Source organism: Peromyscus maniculatus, chromosome 5, assembly GCF_049852395.1.
Source record: "Peromyscus maniculatus bairdii isolate BWxNUB_F1_BW_parent chromosome 5, HU_Pman_BW_mat_3.1, whole genome shotgun sequence".
NCBI lineage: Eukaryota > Metazoa > Chordata > Mammalia > Rodentia > Cricetidae > Peromyscus > Peromyscus maniculatus.
This window is the reverse complement of record NC_134856.1, coordinates 101,429,083-101,449,133: the sequence shown is the minus strand read 5'-3', so window position 1 is coordinate 101,449,133 and position 20,051 is coordinate 101,429,083. Positions and strand designations below refer to the sequence as shown.

The 20,051-nt window shown below is 42.3% G+C and overlaps 1 protein-coding gene across 2 annotated transcripts in view; it reads left to right on the top strand.

The window, feature by feature from the left end:
• The window catches only part of Stard3nl (STARD3 N-terminal like), a 40,360-nt gene that overhangs the window by 13,371 nt on the left and 6,938 nt on the right, over positions 1-20,051 (top strand). For both annotated transcript variants that reach the window (XM_006988903.4, XM_042278252.2), the window contains exons 2-7: positions 8,887-9,169; positions 12,332-12,409; positions 12,962-13,039; positions 15,043-15,096; positions 15,204-15,321; positions 18,414-18,509. In XM_006988903.4, the coding sequence (XP_006988965.1) occupies positions 8,945-9,169; positions 12,332-12,409; positions 12,962-13,039; positions 15,043-15,096; positions 15,204-15,321; positions 18,414-18,509 (649 nt within the window). In that variant the 5' untranslated portion in view covers positions 8,887-8,944. The remainder of the gene's footprint in view (positions 1-8,886; positions 9,170-12,331; positions 12,410-12,961; positions 13,040-15,042; positions 15,097-15,203; positions 15,322-18,413; positions 18,510-20,051) is intronic.

Genomic DNA, 20,051 nt, shown 5'->3' with positions numbered 1-20,051 from the left:
GTGGAAGTCTTCATAGTGGTACCGGTGGTCCCACATGCCCATGTCTTGTTGCCCTTCACAGTTCTCATCCCCTTGTGCTATCTCAACATGCTCCAGCAGCTCTGACTTGCTGGCCACAGTCCTTCCTGGGTGGCCAGCCAGCCTGCAGATGCTTTCATCCTGTTTTCTTCCTGGTACTTCTCCCTTATCTCCTGCTAGTTAGTTATTGCTCAGATGAACCCACTTAGTGACAACATCATGGCCGTCACAGTGTTTTCAAACCCTTATCTTTTCCTTGTGTCTATGATCTCCAGAAGGTAAGCTCACCCAGCCTAGGAGATAGCTGGGGTTTGTTAATCACTGAATTCCAGTGTTCAGAGGATGGCCTGCTGGAGCTCTGGTATGCAGCTGTGTTTGAGGAATGGGTGAAGTAGATGTGGTGTGTCCTTGGCAGCCTTTGGATTTTTCAGGCATTATCTCTTCTGAAATCTTATAGTACAGGTTCATATTTTGGTTCTCAGGACATAGTTTAAGCCTATCTCATAAATTATGAAAACATTATCACATTTTTATGCAGTCTTTGTTTCTTAATATTTCTTTCAGCATACTTGTCAACTAAAAGTTTAGTAATATTTTTAATTTGTTAAAGGAATATTTTGTGTCCAATTATATTTATGCTGTATATATGCTTGTATGTGCTGTCTATAGAATGATGTAGATACAGTAACTCCATCCTCAAACGTGCCTACATTCTGTGTGTTGTGGAGCTACTCTGAGGTAGTTTGCATGTATTGTGATGCTTAGTCTCCAGTGTTTCAACATGTGTCTTCTCTAGGAATGAGGGCATCCTATGTAACAAATTCAAAATGCTAATCCATTCTGCAGTTGTCTTTTGAAGTGTTTCCTTTTTTTGTAGTTCTTAAAAAAATAACATTTTTAAGCCTGGTGTTAGTGGTACATGCCTTTAATCCTAGCACTCAGGAGGCAGAGCCAGGCGCATCTCTGTGAGTTCAAGGCCAGCCTGGTCTACAGAGCAAGATCCAGGATAGGCACCAAAACCACACAGAGAAACCCTGTCTCAAAAAAAAACCAAAAAAAAAAAAAAATTGTGTGTGTGTGTGTGTGTGTGTGTGTGTGTGTGTGGTGGGTGAGTAGATGTGTCTAGGCTCATGGTGCTGTGGTGTGCGTGTGGAATTAGAAGACAGATTTGTGGAGTCTGTTCTGTTTTTCTGCCTTTCTGTGGGCTCCAGTGTCTAACTGGGGCCGTCATGCTTGGGCCACATGTGGCCTTACCCACTGAGCCATCTCATAGACCTGTGTTCTTGTTAAATTCCTTATTCAAGCCAGGCCTTTTCATCACTTTTATGTTTGCTCTTTATGTCCTTTTCATTTTAAAGAGTAGTTACACCACTGCATTTACTGTTTTGTTGACTGGTTTTTAATCTGTGATTATTTCCTTATCATTGATTACTTCTATATAACTACATTCAGGTTAAACATTAATAGTAGGGACTATGCAGTAGTTGTTGTTACATGTTTATTGAGACACAATAAATGATATCATGTGAGTTTGTTCTAGCGTCGGTCCAGATGCTGACTGCCAGGTCTCCCCTCTATAAAGGCATATTGTCCCCCAACAGAAGTCAACTTATTTAAGAGGTAATACTTTGAGACTGTTCTCATAAATTTAAAATACTTGTTAGCATCTGCTGATGTTTCTTGCCTAGAGAATCCCTGCACTGAGACTTGTAAACTGGCTTTTCTAATTTTCTTCCTCCTACATGTTTATCTGACCTCCTGCCTAATCCTCTGTTTTTACAATGTAGCCGTAATCTATTAAGATTTAGGTTTTTCCCAGCATGAATTCCAACCATGCTGTTATTAGTCATACATCCATGTTCACACTGTCTCTGATTGGATAGTAGGTGGTCTTTCAAGACAACCTGCACAAATACTTTTTGGTCATGAGATTTTGGTTTTTGTCTTTTCTAAAAAGTCTATATTTATAAAAAGATTCTAAATGTGTTCTCCACAGGCTCTAATAGATGCAGAGAAAGAAAGCCCGTGTTCTTTCAATTAGCATACAGAATACTGGATTTTATTGTTACATCTCCTCACATTGCCGATCTCCCTCTCCCACTCACTTCTTCCAGCCCCTGATGCCCCACTCATGGTTTATATTCCTAATGTCTGTGTTTAGGTCTATGATCCATCTTGAATTAGTTTTTTTTTTTTACATGATATAAGGTAAAGGTTGAAATTTTTTTTTTCAATTTTTATATGGTTGTCCTAGCATACCTCTCTGAAAACAAGCTTTATTTCTCCACTCTAGTGCTTTGATATCTTTATCAAAAGTCAAATGCCCATATACATGTGGATCTATATGGGGCCTACCTATATCCCATGATCTATTCATCTATCCTTAACCTAGTGGCATGCTGTTTTGATTGCTGAAACTTTAGGGAAAGCCTTTAAGATACATAGCCTTCTAGTTTGGTTCTATTTCTTTTTTTTTTTTCTCGAGACAGGGTTTCTCTGTGTAGCTTTGCGACTTTCCTGGAGCTCCCTTGGTAGCCCAGGCTGGCCTCGAACTCACAGAGATCCGCCTGGCTCTGCCTCCCGAGTGCTGGGATTAAAGGCGTGTGCCACCATCGCCCGGCAGTTTGGTTCTATTTCAAGATTGCATTCTCATCTTTGCATTTTTTAAAAAAAACTTAAATAAATTTTCTTTTATTTTTTGAGATTATAATATTAGTACATCATTTATTCCTTCCCTTTCTTCCCTGTAAACCTTTCTGTATATCTCTTGTTCTTTTTCAGATTTATGACCCCTTTTTTCATTACATATGTATACAGATGCATACATATTTCTAGATACATAAACATATACATTTATTTCTAAATCCATGAACACAGCCTATGCAGTCCGTATAGTGTTCTTGTATGAATGTTTTGGGGGGTGGCTATTTTGTATTGGGTAACCAATTAGTGTACTATACCCTGGGGAAGGTTATTCTCCACTCTCAGCATTCCTTAGTTTCCCGTGCTTCTTTGTGTCGTAGAGGCCTCATGGGCTTTCCCCATCCATGCTCTCCATGTTAGCGTGGCCATTGTGATTGTCCTCGTTCACCTCAGGGTAGTCATATTCATGGCTGTAGCTCCTGACATTCATGGAGACACGTCTCACAGCAATTCCCTGATCCTCTGGCTCCTACAGTCCTTCCGCCCCCTCTTTAGCATTGTTCCCTGAGAGGGTTTTGTATTCATTGGGCCTGGCTCCACAATTCTGCATTTTAATTGGTTGTGGTTTTCTGTAATGGTCTCCATCTGTTCCAAAGAGGTATTTCCTTGGTGACGGGGTGAGGACTGTACCTATCTGTGGGTATAAGAAGGACACGTGTTTAGAATGTACTTAGGGGTTATGATGACTTAGTAAACTGGCGGCTACTGCTAAGCAGGGCAAGCTCCCTCTCACGATTTTATAGCATTTCTATAAAACATTGGGAGCAGAGGTAAAAGTCCTTCGTTTTTTCAATTAGTATACAAAATAATGGATTTTACTACTGCATCTCCATCCACTGTCGATCCCGCTCTTCCACCACTTGCAGTAGTGGTGGCTGTTTATTGTCTGGGTGTTGTCACTGCTGTGTGGAAACAGATGGGGTTGAAGTTCGCCTCCACTTTCCACACAGCATGGGGACAGATGGAGTAAAATGATCTGGAAGATGCAAACATGTCCCTGGAAGCAGACAGGATCTTTTTGTGCTCTCACTTTCCTGAGGAAACTGTGTGATGGGTGGGATAATATTGCTACAGGTTCAGTCATGTAGGTAAAGGAAACACTGTACAATTCAGGAAGTTGTCTCCTGTGCTAGTGCATTCAAGGCTATTCCTCACTTTCTCCGCTATCAGGTTCAGTGTATTTGGATTTATGTTGAGGTCTTTGATCCACTTGGACTTACTTGAGTTTTGTGCAGGGTGATAGATATGGATCAATTTGCATTCTTCTACATACTGAGAGCCAGTTGGACCAGCACCATTTGTTGAAGATGCTTCCTTTTTTCCATTGTATATTTCTGGCTTCTTTATCAAAAAACAAGTGTCCATAGGTGTGTGGATTTACATCTTGGTCTTTGATTCAATTCCATTGATCATAGTGTCTGTTTTTATGCCAATACCATGCAGGTTTATTACTACAGCTCTGTAGCACAGCTTGAAATCAGGGATGGCAATACCTCTGGAAGTTCTTTTATTGTAGAGGATTGTTTTAGCTATCTTGGGTTTTTTGTTTTTCCATATGAAATTGAATATTGTCACAGTCTGTAAAGAATTGTGTTGGAATTTTGATGGGGATTGCATTGAATCTGTAGATTGCTTTTGGTAGGAGGGCTATTTTTACTATGTTAATCATACTGATCCATGAACATGAGATATCATTTCCTCTTCTGACATCTTCTTCAATTTCCTTCTTTAAAGACTTGAAGTTTTTATCATACAGGTATTCCACTTGCTTAGAAAGACAGACAGTATGTACTTGCTTATAAGTGGATATTGGCTGTAAAGTAAAAGATAGTCATACTATGGTCCACAGACCCAGAGAGGTTAAGTAATGAGGGAATAAGGAGGTACATAAGGGTCTCCATGGGAAGGGGAAATAGAATAAATTCCGGGTGTGGCCTGAGATTGGGTGGGGTTGGGAACAGGAGGGTTCAACTTCGGGGAAAGGACAAAATACTGGGAGAAATGACTGGAACTGGGGGCATTTTGGGGGTGAGGTAGAAACCTAGTGCAATGGAAAGTCCATGAATTTTATAAGAGTAACTCTACCAAAGATTCCTAGTAATGGGGGGCACAGAATCTGAATTATCCATCTTCTGTAACCAGGCAAGGCCTCAAGTGGAGGGACTGGGACCCCAACCCAGCCACAAACTTTCAGTCTACAGTTTGTCCTGCCTGCAGAGTGCTCTGGGACCAGAGCCTAGCAGAATCCTCATCCAAGAGACCAGAAAGATTTCATCTAGCAACTGATGGGAGCAGATGAAGAGTCCCAGAGCCAAACAATAGGCAGATCTTGGGGAGTCCTGTGGAGGAGGGGAAGAAAGGATCAGAGGAACCAGAGGGGTCAGGGACACCACAAGAACACGGCCCACAGCATCAATTGACCAGGACTCATGGGGGCACACAGAGATCAGGAAGCCTGGAGGAGTCTGACCTAGGTCTTCTGCATATATGTTATGGCTGAGTAACTTGGTGTTCTTGTGGGATTTATGACAATGGGAGCAGAGGTAGTCGCTGACTCTGTTGCCTACTTGTGGGACCCTTTTCCTCTTGCTGGGTTGCCTCATCCTTGATGTGATGGTATGTGCCTGGTCTTTTTGTTGCCTGTTGTGCCATGTTTGGCTGATGTCCCTGGGAGGCTTGCCCTTTTCTGAGGGGAAATGGGGGGGGTGAATCTGGGAGAGAGGGTAGGGAGGGAAACTGTGGTCAGGATGTAACATGTGAGAGAAGAATGAGAGAGAGAGAGAGAGAGAGAGAGAGAGAGAGAGAGACAGACAGACAGACAGACAGACAGACAGACAGACAGACAGACACATGCACTGGCAGGGTAGTATGTTCTTTCTGCAAGCACTTCTGGAGTGGCCTCTCCATCAGATAGGATCATTTGTGTTTAATGGATGTATCAGCAGAGTAATCTGGGGAACATACAGATGCTCACATGGTTTTTCTGTCCCCTGAATCAGAATAGCCATTAGAAACTGACATTGATCATTTAACCTATTCAGACACTGACACTGTCACTTCATGTCTCAGCCAGATCTCCCTTGAGAAGAAACCATTAGCACTTTCTAGAAAAAAAAAAAAAGCACAGCAAATATTTTCAGCTTTGTAGACCCTAGAGTTTCTTCTGCAGATGTTTGTCGTTCATTCCTGGTGTTATGATATGAAAGCATCCAAGGCAGTACAAATGGACTGGCAGAGTTCTAGTAAAACTTCCAGAAACATGCTTTGGCTGACTTAATGTGAGCAAAATAATGAGTATGGAGACTTTAAGTGTGCTGATGTGGCCTGTCTTGTCTTCTGTGCTCCTGCCATCTTTCAGGACAGGAAAATGCCTGTGGTCTCCTTGGTGTAAGGAACATGGCAGACAGGGCAGACCTAGCTCTGATACAATTTGAAATCAAGGTGAGGGAGGCAGAATTGCTCAGCTGGGAATTGGAAGGCCTGTGAGCTTCAGAACAAATAAAGGTTGTTTTAAGTTTACATAATTTGTCTGTTCAACCAATAGTAGGATGCTGTTGACCTAATTGACAAAGAAGACATGCAAATATTTTCAAATCTTAAAGCATTGCTTTCTTTTCACAGCACGCTGAAGTTGATTCCTACAGAGGTTAAGATACTTTGCTGATTTGCCGATGCTGAGGAGACAAGCAGCCCAAACACTGAGCTAATGTCACCCAGTGACGTTATCTGGAAGAAAATAAGAGGGCTGTATAGATGCTTGACCCATTCTGTTCCGAATCCTAACAGTGTGACATATGGACTTAGTTCTTCCTGTTTTTTTTTTCTTCACATCCAGCAAATGTATTGAATAGAATTCAGATATAGACTTCCAAGACTCACACAGTTCCAAGATTTTCTAACACAAATTTACATTGGTACCAAAATGGGCAAGAGAATGAAGGCACAGGCTCACTTTGTATCAATAAAGGACACCAAACAGCCGTGAGGCACTAAGGACACAAGCCTAGAACATCAATCAAAAAAAGCAAGTATTCAAAGTCTTCAGTAACTTCTCTCCCTTTTACATTTGGCAAAATTCAGTCTAGATATTTTAATACCTCAGAAAGAAACAATAAATAAGAGATGGTACATTAAAATTTCAAGTTGCTTGTAATTAATTAGTCTTTAGAAATAAAGGATGAAACCAAAAGAGAACACAGGTTTCTTCTATAGCCTTGGATTACCCTTCCTTGCTAAAGGTCTTGTGTGTCCGTGCAGAAATGCCAGCTATAACTGAAGATTTAAGATAGTTGCTGACATGGTCCCTCAGTACTACTAAAAGATTGTTTCACAAAAACACAACTATCTTGGTTTCCACTGTAAGGCAAATTTGGTTATGTAAAGGTGACCCAAAGAAAGTTTAAAGGAAAAAACGGATTCTAGCTCCCCAGCAAGAAACAGATTATAGATTGAGACTGCAGTGGCAAAGCAATGAACTTGAGTTCTTCCTGTTTTAAACAGACTGTGTACAAAGTACACTTGAAAACTGAGGAAAAAGTGAAAGGAGAAAACTAAAATCTCACTCAGATAATCTTTGCTAGCTTCTGTTATAAATACAGTCTTTTAAGGAATTATTTTATAGTCACACACACACACACACACACACACACACACACACACACATGCTCCATTTAGCATTAGAGTTTTAATCCAGTTATTGTAATCTAAGCATTACCCTAACTCATTATAAAGGCCTGATAAAGGATCCATTTAAATCAGTCTTACATGGTTATTCCAGGTAACACCTTAATTGTTCCTTTTATTAAGTAGCAGGTTAATTTTCTGATTGAGACTATTATAGATATTTATTTTATTATTAAAATTTCAATGGCAAGTTTATTGAAAGGCTCCACATACGTGTACATGTACATGAATATAAAACTACCAGGTGAACACAGGGTCAAAGGTAAAACTTCACTAAGTTCTCTGGACCCACTCCTGATTTCAGCCTCCAGTCACTGTGCTCTTCCTCCAAGGCAACTACTAACTGACTTCCAGTGGTGCAGCTCAGCTTTCGCATTAGATGTCTGTGGTGTGGTTCATTTTTTTAAGCCTCTAACATGATACAAATGTATGAAGAGGACTTTTGTACCTGAGAGTGGGAAAGTAGAGAGCACTGACCAATGGAAGGAGAGAGAGTTCTGGGAAGTGAGTAGGACTGAAATGAGACCACACTGTGTTGGGGAAATCTTAGCAATCTGTTTTCAAATTCTGTTTCATCCTAAAACTGATCTTGGTCTAAATGCCGCCAGTCATGTGACAATTAGAAAGGTGAACACGTGAGTTTGAGCACAACTACCACCCAACTTTTTGTCCACATTCACGGCCAGAGCAAAACATGAATACCGGTGGATCCAGAAGCACAACCATAATCCTCCCACAGGGAGAGGTACCACTGGATGCAAGGCTGGAGTGCCCAGCACTGCAGCCACCCACTGTTTCTGTTCAGTGACCTCACCCCACCTTTGAGTAACCTGCTCATTTAGATTACTTCTCTTCAGTCTTACTCTAGAGTGAAGCACCCCAGGTCTTGGGGAACCCCGGTATGGGACCATAACTTCTGTAATTATCAATCTGGTATTTGCATAGTGCTGGACTTCTGGGGGTATAAACCTTACCTTCCTAAGAAGATGCCCAGATAATATACTTGTTTATGAAGAGGTGATGGGGAAATGCTAAATTTAATGATGTCTTTTGGGTAGAAAACAATTACTAATTTATAGCTAGTTTATGTGGTGGTCCACCATCTGGGAAGAAGTTTGGTTTATGGCTTCCTAGCCCATGGGTAATAACAAGACCATGGAGATTTACCTGCTGGTGTGGTAAGAGAGCAGGCTCCAGGTTCTGGGGAATGCTTTGGCATTGTGCTTAATAGCCTATCTTCATGGTTTCCTACTATAACTTTGTTTTCCTCTTTATTGACATTCTTTTCTAATGCAGCCACTTAGTAATATTGAGTACACCTGTTGCTTTTTATTTTACTCCCTCTTTTTTTCTGTCCAAACATCAATGTTTTATGACAGAGCAGCGTGGCTCAGTTAGGCTGAATCTCCCACTGACGAGGGTAGCATGCTTGTAAGACAGCAGCATAGGTTTAATGTGGGTTTTCTCTTTTGCCCTCTGCAGGTTGCTTCTCACTAGGGATGGTGGAGTTGGATGGAGACTCCTTCAATCCTCCTCCAGGATGAACCACCTGCCAGAAGACATGGAAAATACTCTGACTGGGAGCCAGAGCTCACACGCTTCTCTGCGGGACATCCATTCCATCAACCCTGCACAACTCATGGCCAGGATTGAGTCCTATGAAGGAAGGGAAAAGAAAGGCATATCGGATGTCAGGAGGACTTTCTGTCTGTTTGTCACCTTTGACCTCTTATTTGTAGCATTATTGTGGATAATAGAGTTAAATGTAAGTTGATTTTGTTCATAACTTCTTGTTTCCAGAGGTACAAAGGTTTCAATTTTTTTCTCATCATTTTGTCTTATTTAGTGGATTCCATCTTTTTTTTTTTTTCTTCAAATGATGCAATGTGTTGCCTGTCTCTAGCTGACTTAAGTTTTTTCTACTTTTTAGTGTTAGTGTGTGAAGTACACCTAGTGAACTTAAAATTCACTTCTGGGATTATAAAATTGGAATTCCTGGTGCTTTGCTTAATAATAATTTGTCCTGTGGGGCACATTCCGCTGTCTGTCTTTACAAAGCTTCCTGAGGACATGGCCTCCCTGCTCACTGTGCACAGGCTTACTTATCCATGTCAGCACTCGGCTTGAGTAGTTGAGCAAAACCTAGCTTAAAAGGCAAAAAGAATCATTTCCTGGGTCTTTTTAGATTAAAAACTTACCAGATATTCCTCTTAAAAACAAAAACCAAGTGGTTAGGAATACTGGCTGTTCTTCCAGAGGGCCCAGACTCTATTCTCAGCAACAACATGGTGGCTCACACATCTGTTAACACTGTTTCCAGGGATCTGATACCCTTTTCTAGCCTCTGAGAGCACCAGACACACACATGGTGCATGAACATATATTCAGGCAACAAAGCACCCATATACATAAGATAATTTTTAATATTAAAATATATGTGTAAAATGCTTCTGAAATATGCATTCCGTGTTATGTCTGCTTTTTAATTCCCTTGTTTAAGATTTTGCAAAAGAGATTTTTTTCTTCATATTTCATTGAACAAGTTCTAGAATAATTTGGAGAACTATGCAATTATGTTACCCAATAGTTACCTATGTCAGTACTATCAAATAGAAATATAATGCAAACTTTAACATATATTTTTAGATTCTCTGTTGTACATTAATAAAATTAAAATAAACAGGTGGAAGTTATTGTAATAATACATTTGTTTAACCCTGTTGTTTCTCAAAGCCTTGGGTCTGGTTGATTGTGTTCCCTACCACCTGGCCTGAGCCCTCCTGGAAGACCCTGCTCTGTGAAAACACTGTCTCCTTTTTTTGTCAGTGGTTCATTTTATTCCTCAGCCATTCTGGCCTGCTTTCAGACTGGGACAGGCTCCTGTCTATCTTAAGACTGCTGTAGTAATGGTTTTTTTCTGCATTAAATTACTGGTTTCCTGTATCTTCTTGGAGCTGGTGAGATCCTGTTGTGCTGGTATCGGTGTAAATGTCACCATTATTCTGTTACTCTCTTGTATGTGTGCGTTGTAATTCTTTGTTGTTGTCTTTTACACAATGGCAAGCTCCTGGAGACAGACATTGTTTTACTTACTGAAGTATTTCCTGTATTTGGAACAATGCCAGGCACTCAATAGGTTCCTGGCAGATACTTGGCGAATGCATGAAGATCACTGCTGTAATGGTGAGCAGCTGGATTAAGCTAGAGGCAGGTGGCAGCAAGAACACAGTCAGTAGCTGGTGAAGGAATGCCACTCGAGTGCCTAACTAGGAAGAAAGAGCTCATCTGAGAGGCACAGTCAGGAGGCAGTGGTAGACTTGTGGAAAGTCGATTTGTATCCACCCCAGTGTTTAGGAGCCCAGTATAGACACACTGTCCTTACCCAAGGTGCTTGGGCTCAGAAGTGCTTCAAACTCTGGAGTTTGCGGGTATTAGAATATTTATATACACATAGTAAGATAACTTGGGAATGAGACTCAGTGCAATGACAAGTTTATTTATTTATACTTTATTCACATAGTCTGATGGTCAGATTACACTCTTAGTGGACCTGAGGTTGAACTGAGACTCTTCCCCTGAGGTCAAGTGTGGAAGTTCCCACTTGCAGGGTGTGTGTACTTAGAAAGCTCAGATTTTGAAACAGTTCAGATTCACATGTGTGGATAAGGGATGCTCGGTTTATTCTAGAAAGATGATTAGGAAGGGATTTGGTCTGAGCTGTAACTGGTCTATTTGAGAACCCCTGAACCAAAGATTGTGAATTAAGGATATAAAGTACAAGTTTGGGTCTCAGATATAGACTGTAAGAACTCTGCTTATAGACAATAGAGAGTCAAGATACAGTGCACCCAAATAGGAAAGAAAAGCATTTCCCCCAGCCAGTGTGCACCCAGGAAACGGAAGCAGGAGGGAGATGTCTGTGCTAGAGAACCTTCTTTGCTTGGGCCACTGGAAGTAACTATTCTTTTGATATTCTGGGTGGCAACTTTCTGTAGTTGGCAGAGACACAGCGTGAGGCGAGGTGACTACTTGCATATGGTTTCTCTTTTCTTTTGCGCTTCTCTTGTGCAGATCGATAGCCAAGTAGGTCTGTAGCTAATGAACACTTGTCACTCAGAACCCTAAACTGCTCAAGACTTGTGATGCACAGAGTAGTGTTCATGTTTTGCCTCCATTCCTGTAGCAAATGCAAGTCAATGGAATAGCTAAGACCTCCCTTTCTATGTGACCATTTCTATTTCAAGGTGAACAGCTCTGGAAACTTGTGAAATGGTTCTTCATTCTTAGCCAGTTGCCTATTTAATTGTTCTATCCTGTGTTCAGACTATCTGTCTGTTAGGGGTGAAAATTTGTAATCAGAAACTTGAATTGACCAGGCTGAGCCACAGCCCAGGGCTATAGAGAGCCTTCCTGGGCTATATAAATGGCCTGGAGTATGACTCCTACTTGATTTTTTTTTAAAAAAAGTATTACTCTGCATAGTTTAATCTGTATAATTCTGGACTTGGTCATTTACAATTCATTTTGGTAGTATGAAGAACAAATAAGAAGGTTATCCTGTTGGATTTTATTATCCTTATTTGATGTAACTTTTATATATGATTGTAGATCAAATCTATTCTAGTTTTTAATATAAAAAATCTATAAGAGTGTCCAATTTTAAATGTCAAAAGCAAATTAAAACAAAACTAGCCACAGAAAATGTTGGCACATATGTTCTATGTCATGGCAACTGGCCTTGGGGATGATTGCTATAAGATCAGGGTCCCTGGCTCTTTCAAGAAATCTGTGAAGACAACTCAGACTGATAGAGTTTTTTTATTCCGTCTTTGAACATTTCTGGGTTCCAAGGAGGTATGCAGGGCAGCATGTCGAAGCCTCGCTGTTTGATTCTCACCCACTTCTCTCCGCGTTCTGCTTCTCCTAGGTGAATGGAGGCATCGAGAACACACTGAAGAGGGAAGTGATTCATTATGACTACTACTCCTCTTACTTTGATATATTTGTGAGTGTTTTTATATCTTGATCCAGATGGAATGAAACTGGCACCAAGAGGCAAGATCCCTTGAAACAGGCCATAGGTGCAATGCTGTTTTTCCTCCCTTTGAGCAGTGGTCGTGTTTCTTCTCTCTGATTTGCCTGCTCACTCAGTGTTCTCTGTCTCACTGAGGAGTGGATGGTACAAGAAACGAAACGGTAAATGAGAGACAAGGAAGGCCAGCGGAAGGAGCCCTCTCCACGCCCATCCTCTCCCTAGCTGCAGTAGACCACGCTGACAGGTCCTGGTCCCTGGGAGGAAGAGCTAGTCCCTCTCTCTGTTCTTTTCTATCGTCCTATTTATATGGATAAGAGGGACTTGATTTGAAACCTTGGCTGACAGGATCTAGGGCCGCCGTTCTACACTTCCACGTGGCGGTCTGGGACCCGAGCCTCTCTGGGCTGTCCGCCAGCTAAGTCAGAAAAACAGTAGGAAATTGAAGCTGATATATATATATATATGTATGTATATGTATATTACAGATTTTTATGTGTCTTTTCTTACCATTTCTCTCCTCAGCTTTTGGCAGTTTTTCGATTTAAAGTGCTGATACTTGGATATGCTGTATGCAGACTACGCCATTGGTGGGCAATAGCGGTAAGTGTGTGGCATCATGGGTCATCGCCAAGGCTGGTGGCCAGGGTGCTCACAGCAGACTCTAATGAGAGGAAACAGGATTTTAATGAGCTCTAATTTTGCCAGTGTTTTCTACATCCCCTTCTTCCGTCACTGTGGGAAGGCATCTCCTCCTCCCCCTCAGATAAGAGTGGATGGCAGTGCCTCCCACTGAGGTGTGTGGAAAATGCCCAGCTTTTGATGATAACCCCACCCCTACCCCGTGCCCTCAGTCCACCTGACGGTCTATATTAGTTACTTTTATTCTATATTAGTTACTTTTATTGAAGGGACGTAAGCAACGTGAGAAGGGAAGACTGTATTTTGCTCACAGTTTGAGGTATAGTCCATTTACAGGTGGGAAGGCATACGTGGAGTGTGAGGCCACTGGTCGCCTGGCTTCCATAGTCAGGAAGCAGAGAGATGAATGCTGGTGCTCAGCCCCCTTTCTCCTTTGTGTTCGGTGTTAGACCCCAGCCCACGGAACACTGCTGCCCACATTCAGAGTTGGTCTTCCTCCTTCCATACATCCTCACAGACATGCTCAGAGGTTTATCTGTTAAGGGATTGTAATCCCCAGCATGTCCTTAGTCATGTTAACCAACTGTCAAAGCAGGAAAAGCTATTGTTACTCTCGTCCTTTTGTTCCTTTGGGTTCTCCAGACTGGTGGACCACTGCCCAGGCTCGTTCCTTGCGTCTAGCACAGAGGCTGGGCACATTCTGTTCATTTTCAGTAAATACTAAGAAGCTGAATATTCTTAGTATATTCATTGAGTCATTGGCTGCCTGCATCATTTTTGCCATGTCCAGGGGTGTCCTGAATGCTGTTCATCCCTTCTCACAAACCTAGTGAGGCAGACAGACAGTTACAGAGCTGTTGAGCTCCTTATACTAGAGGGAGCTCAGGAGCAAGTTGACATCCAGCAGTAGCCGTCTCCACTGAGCTGGTACGAGAAGGAGCCACACGGCCCAGGAGATAGTCATCCAGAGTCATCCTCTGCCTGTGCCACCTTCCACATCACAGGTGCAGGTCAGACTTTCGGATGTATGGAGTCTCATTTTAGGATGTAACTGACCAATTCAGCAAGCCTGAGTCACATCTCTTTTGCTGACATCATGGTAGTTTTGATCATTACGCCTTTCTGTTTTCCCATAACATTCTGCATTTGGGGCATTCTGTTCCACAGTTTCCATTAGACTCATGTTTGCAAGACTATCCATTTCGGCATGTGTTGTGGAAGAGCTTTGCCCAGATATGTGCAGGGAGTCCCAATAAAGTACCTGCTTTCATTTTCAAATCGATTTCAGCTTAGATTCGAATGGTACTGTGTTACATCTCAGATAGTGTAAATAAGGAATGGTCAAATCCTATTTTTGTTTCTGATTATTTGATATATTTGCAGGAAGGGGAAATCAGCTTAGTCACCTAAGAGCAATTGGTATCAGTCTTTAAAGTAAATTACTGTCTGATACAGAAATGTTTTCTCCCAGTGAATTACTTTGGTGTGTGTATCTGCTTCGTACTTAGAGACAAACAGTGCGTCCTGGCCTCCATCCTGCCAGTCATTTTAGTCATTTCTGCCATTCACTGTCCTTAGGCTCCACCGGGCTAAAGTCTCAGTTGGAAGAGGGAGCAACGGTGCACAGCATGATGGGATTGCTCTGACATTCACAACCCTGGGGAGAGCCCTGTCCGTGCATGTCACCTTTCTCTTCTCAAGTGTGTTAGAGTTGTACCTTGTGCTGACAGAAGTTTCCCAACACATTAGTTGGGAAGTTCTACAGTTCAAGAGAAGGAATGTTGTATACAGCCTCCCAGACTGTGTGCCACAGAAAACCCATTTTCCCCAGAGTGGGTGTGTGGGAGAGCACAGATAACGTGGAAAGTAGCCAGGCGGGGCAGTTTGCTCAGGTGCCCTCACAGTGTGACATGTCACAGTGTGAAATGTCCTGTTTGAGGAGTGTTGTGTTATGTGTCTTGCAGTTGACCACAGCAGTGACCAGTGCCTTTTTATTAGCAAAAGTGATCCTCTCAAAGGTATGTGTGGCTCTCCTTCCCTGCCCTGTTGCCTGTGCCATGATGAAGCCCTCCTTCCCGTGGGAGCTGGTGGTGACAACTTTCCCTCAACACCTCTTCTTCTCCAGCTTTTCTCTCAAGGGGCATTTGGCTATGTGCTGCCCATCATTTCCTTCATCCTCGCCTGGATTGAGACGTGGTTCCTGGATTTCAAAGTGTTGCCTCAAGAGGCAGAAGAAGAAAACAGTAAGTTTTTATTTTTGTTTTTCACTTTCAGCCTCCCAGGCTTACACATACCACACTGCAGGGAACTGATGTGGCTTCTTACTATGAGGGAAGCTTCAGAGACCAAAGTGAGGCAGTTAGGCACTTGTCCTCAGTGGCTCTGTCACAACTGAGGGGAGCGTGGGTGGATAGGTGAGTGTGTAGTGACAAAGTGGCTCCTCTTTCTGACTGCTGGACCAGGCTCCCCCTAGAAGGTGTGGCCTCTGGTCGAACAGACATTCATAAAATAACAGAGAGTAGCCACTACTTCCTTCTCCCTGTCAGGCTTGATCTTTTCTCACTATAATGATCCTCATAGGTCCCTAAGCATCTGTACAGAACAGAACTGTGCCTTTCTGGGGCAGAGATGGCAAACCCATTTTAAGTGAATGGAAGAAGCAGTTTTGAAGAAGTGGCTCTGCAAAGCGCCGTATCACAGTGTATACAGCAGGTGTAGGATGGGTACAAATAGAGCAGACAGGTGATTACAGTGTATACAGCAGGCTTGGATGGGTCACAAATAGAGAAGATAGGTGATCCCAGTATATACAGCAGGCTTAGGATGGGTCACAAATAGAGCAGACAGTTAGGTGATCACAGTGTATACAGCAGGCTTAGGATGGGTCACAAATAGAGCAGACAGTTAGGTGATCACAGTGTATACAGCAGGCTTGGATGGGTCACAAATAGAGCAGACAGTTAGGTGATCACTATGTATACAGCAGGCTTAGATGGGTCACAAATAGAGCAGACAGGTGATTACAGTATATACAGCAGGCTTGGTTGGGTCACAAATAGAGCAGACAGTTAGGTGCCTGGCATGGGACCATGGTGGTCCATTTGGAGTTTAGAGTAGAACTCCAGCTATAGCAGAGCCCTGCCCTTGCAGCCGGCCACTGTCCTCCTTGGAGTGGCTGGGTGACATCTGGCACCATATTCTTCTAAGATCTGACAAAGTTATTACATAAGCACATGGTCTCCAGTGAACTGGGGTGTTGAGGAAGGTCAAATGGTCCATTGAGAGCTGTGTGGTTGGTTACTGGCCTGGGTTCTTCTCTGTTGAAACATTTAGTGGAGACACAGTGCTACCCGCCCCTCTGGGAGGGAAATGGATCAGAACTCAGTTTAGCTAGGCATGCTGCTTCAGATGTATCCCTGTTGGACCCTTTCCCAGCATCTGGCTCAATTTGCCCTAACAGGAAAAAAATCTTGTATTTTATAGAAAGTTAAACATAATTATAGCTCCAAAAGCAACAGGATCAAGAATCGCTTCACATTTGAAATTTGATTTGAAAAATTTCCTTAACAGAGAACTGAAAAAAGAATTTGAATTCAAGAGTGAATTTACAGAGCATACTAACAGTGATCCAAGACTCTTTTGCCATTCTGTGTCCTTCCAGCATAGAAGGAGAGTGTCAAGTTAGTGTAGGGAGGCCACATTTTATTATCTATAAACATCAAACGGAACATTGTTGAGAACATGTCAAGTGTCCACATAGCTGAGGTTTGAATGGTTATGTGAGTAAGGCTGTTTCCCAGTATGTAACAAAGGCTGGAGAGGTGGCTGTGAGTAAGGATGCCTGCTGCCAAGTCTGATGGCCGGAATTCAGTCCCCAGAACCCGTGGTGGAAGGAGGGAACCGACTCTCACAGATTGGCTTCTGATCGTACACTGTGGCACATGCTCACCCCCACACAGGCACACACGCAAAAATAAACATGAAAAAAAATTTAGAGACGTGAACATTAAGCAAAGTCGCCCAATAAAAACCATGTTCTCCCTCACACATAGTTCTAGCCTATAGTGTATACATTTTATTATATATACATATATTTATTTGCACATATAAATGCATCTGTAGATACAGTATACCGTGCAGAAAGGTGAGCAGGAAAGGTAGTGTGGAGTGCTGAGAAAGGACAGCACAGTAAGGACACAGCACTGGTTTTAGCTACCTTTTTAAAACAGTTCCAGTTGGATAAATGTAAAATGTAACCGATACAGAAAGAAAGAAGTTCATAGAGAGGTACAGAGTTCAGGGCTGGGCATGTGTTTCTTGGGTGGCTACACTCATCTGCTGCATGATGTTTTGATTTGTGAGTTTATTGCAGTAAAGTTATTTTTATGTTAAAAAATGAGAACAGATTTCATGAAGTTTAAAGCAGCATTTGCCTTCACTGTAGTGGCACCCAGGACACGTACCTGGTATCTGCTGTGTCGCCAGGTACTTGCTACCACAGTTCTTAACACTGACACTGATTTAAGCAAAAAAGCCTCAAAGATGGACAGTCTTCCTCCTCATATGAGGTTCTGTCACTCCTCTTTCTGCTTTTTGAAACCGTATTTTTCTTTGAGAAAATTTAAATAGACACCAGGGCGGGAGAGGTAGCTCCACTGTTAAGAGTGTGACCTGCTCTTACAGAGAACCTGAGTTTGGTTCCCAGTACCCAAATAGGGTGGCTCACAACTGACTGTAACTCCTGCTTCTAGGGACCAGATGCCCTCTTCTGGGTCTGTGAATACCTGCACCCACATGAGCATACTCCAACAGACATAGATACACAGGCATCCTGTAGCACGTGCATGCACATACTCACATAGTTTAAAAAATATTTAAAAGTAAAATAAATAACAATTTTTTATCTGCAGCACTCTAAAAGGCCATGTAGGCATTACATTTGGCATCTGCTGTTTCCCTAACCAAGTCTAGGTGGTAGACCATTTGTCCATGCAGACTCAGTTTTGATTTCACTTAGTGTTTGGTTTTGAAGTTGGTTTTGATGTTTGTGGTGGAATGAGACTACTCAAGGGATTGAAGCTTTGAATAGTGAGCCCAGGAGTAATTGGAAATGATTACTAAAACTATTTGTTTTCTGTTTTTCTTTAATCTTCACAGGGCTGATGTGTAGTTTATTAATGAAATCTTTATTTGATGGTTGAAAGATTTCAAAGTACCTTGTTTTGCTAATAGTTTATTTGAAGTATTGAAATGCCATTATTACAACAGTTAATCTTGCCAGGAAGATACCAGGAAGGCTGTGTGGTTCTTAGCCTCTGCATTTCTTCTCTCCCAGGACTCCTGCTAGTTCAGGATGCATCGGAGAGGGCAGTCCTCATCCCTGCAGGACTTTCTGATGGTCAGTTCTACTCCCCGCCTGAGTCTGAAGCAGGTAAAGCAATCGCTTACATTTGTGTTTGTCTGTCTTGAAGCCTCTCCATTTTCCCTCTCCTGCCCTGTCTATTTCCCAGGCTGTTCAGCAGATACTGAGCATGCCATGATGTAGAACTGAGTAGGAGAGTCTCCCAGGAGACGAGTGAGACAGTTCTAAAGACAGAAGTCCTGGAATGGCATGGATACTGGAACTTGTGATGTATGTCCCAGAAAAAAGGAAGAAGGGAGCAGACTCGATTCTGTCCTCATCCTTCCATCCCCAAACCAGCCTTCCTCTAGGATTGCTCCTGGCTGAGAGAGGCAGCTCCATCTAAGTGCTCCCTTCAGGACGTGTCTCAAGACCACCTCCCTCTCCCATGGCTGATGCCTCATCATCCATAGGCTTTTGATTACCCTGTGTTCTTCGGCCTGCATCCTCTGCTTCAAGTCACACCATCTGTACCAGTTCCAACCAGATACCATTTCTTGGTTTACTGTCTGTCACTTCCGCTCTGCACAGCTACTCAATAACCAGCTGCCAGAGTGCTCTTAAAAACAACAGTGCACTTAACTATAGCAGCAGCAACAGGTCCTGACCAAAAATGCACAAAGTTCTAGAATAAACATTTTCCTAGGGAGGTATGCAGAAAGCCACTTCTATGTGGAAGCATGCCAACACCAATAATCTTTGGGAAAAATACAAGCAAAAACCATGCTAAGGTATCACTGTACCCTGTTAATGTAATATTATTTTTAAAAATCCCCTCCTTTGGTGAGGACATGGAATAAGTCAAATCTGTATGTCCCAACAGTTGAGAAGACAAAACAGCGCAGCCCCATAGAAAACAGCATGGTGTTTGCCGACAAAATTCAACATATAATTATGATATCACTCAACAGTTGCTTCTCTGGCTGTCTGACCAAGAGAAAGGAAAACAAACTCAAGAGACACAGTGAGCCCCTGTAATCACAGCAGCATTGTATACAGTAGCTATCAACAGGTGAACACAAAATTTGACATATTCACCCAGTGGGCCATACTATAGCTTTAAAAAGGAATTAAATTCTGACCCATGCCACAATATCTGTGAACCTTGAGCAGAATATATGAAATAAAATAAGCCAGATGCAAAAATCTAACACTTGCATGATTCCCATTACTAAGGTTACCAGTGAGGTCAGATACCAAGAGTCAGTAAAATAGTGGTTGCCCAGGATGGAGGAAGTTGTGCCGATGAATCCCATTGATGGGTGCAAAGTAATGTGAACCTTAATACCACTGCATGGAACACTTCAAAATGGTTAAAATGCTATAGTGGGTGAGGTAAAAAATGTGTAAAATGTTTGATTTTATTTACATTTATTTTGATACAATATAAAACATGTTTTTAAGTTGCTAGAACTTTATAGGCAAGTACCGGGTACCAGGGATCTGCTGGTGTTCACTCATTCACATATTATAACCACTCTGTGAGGTGAGCTTATTGTAGCAGTGTAGAGAAGAGCAGGATCAGGCACGGAACAGATGTGTGCCAGCGTCACAGTGAGCGGTGGTGCTGGG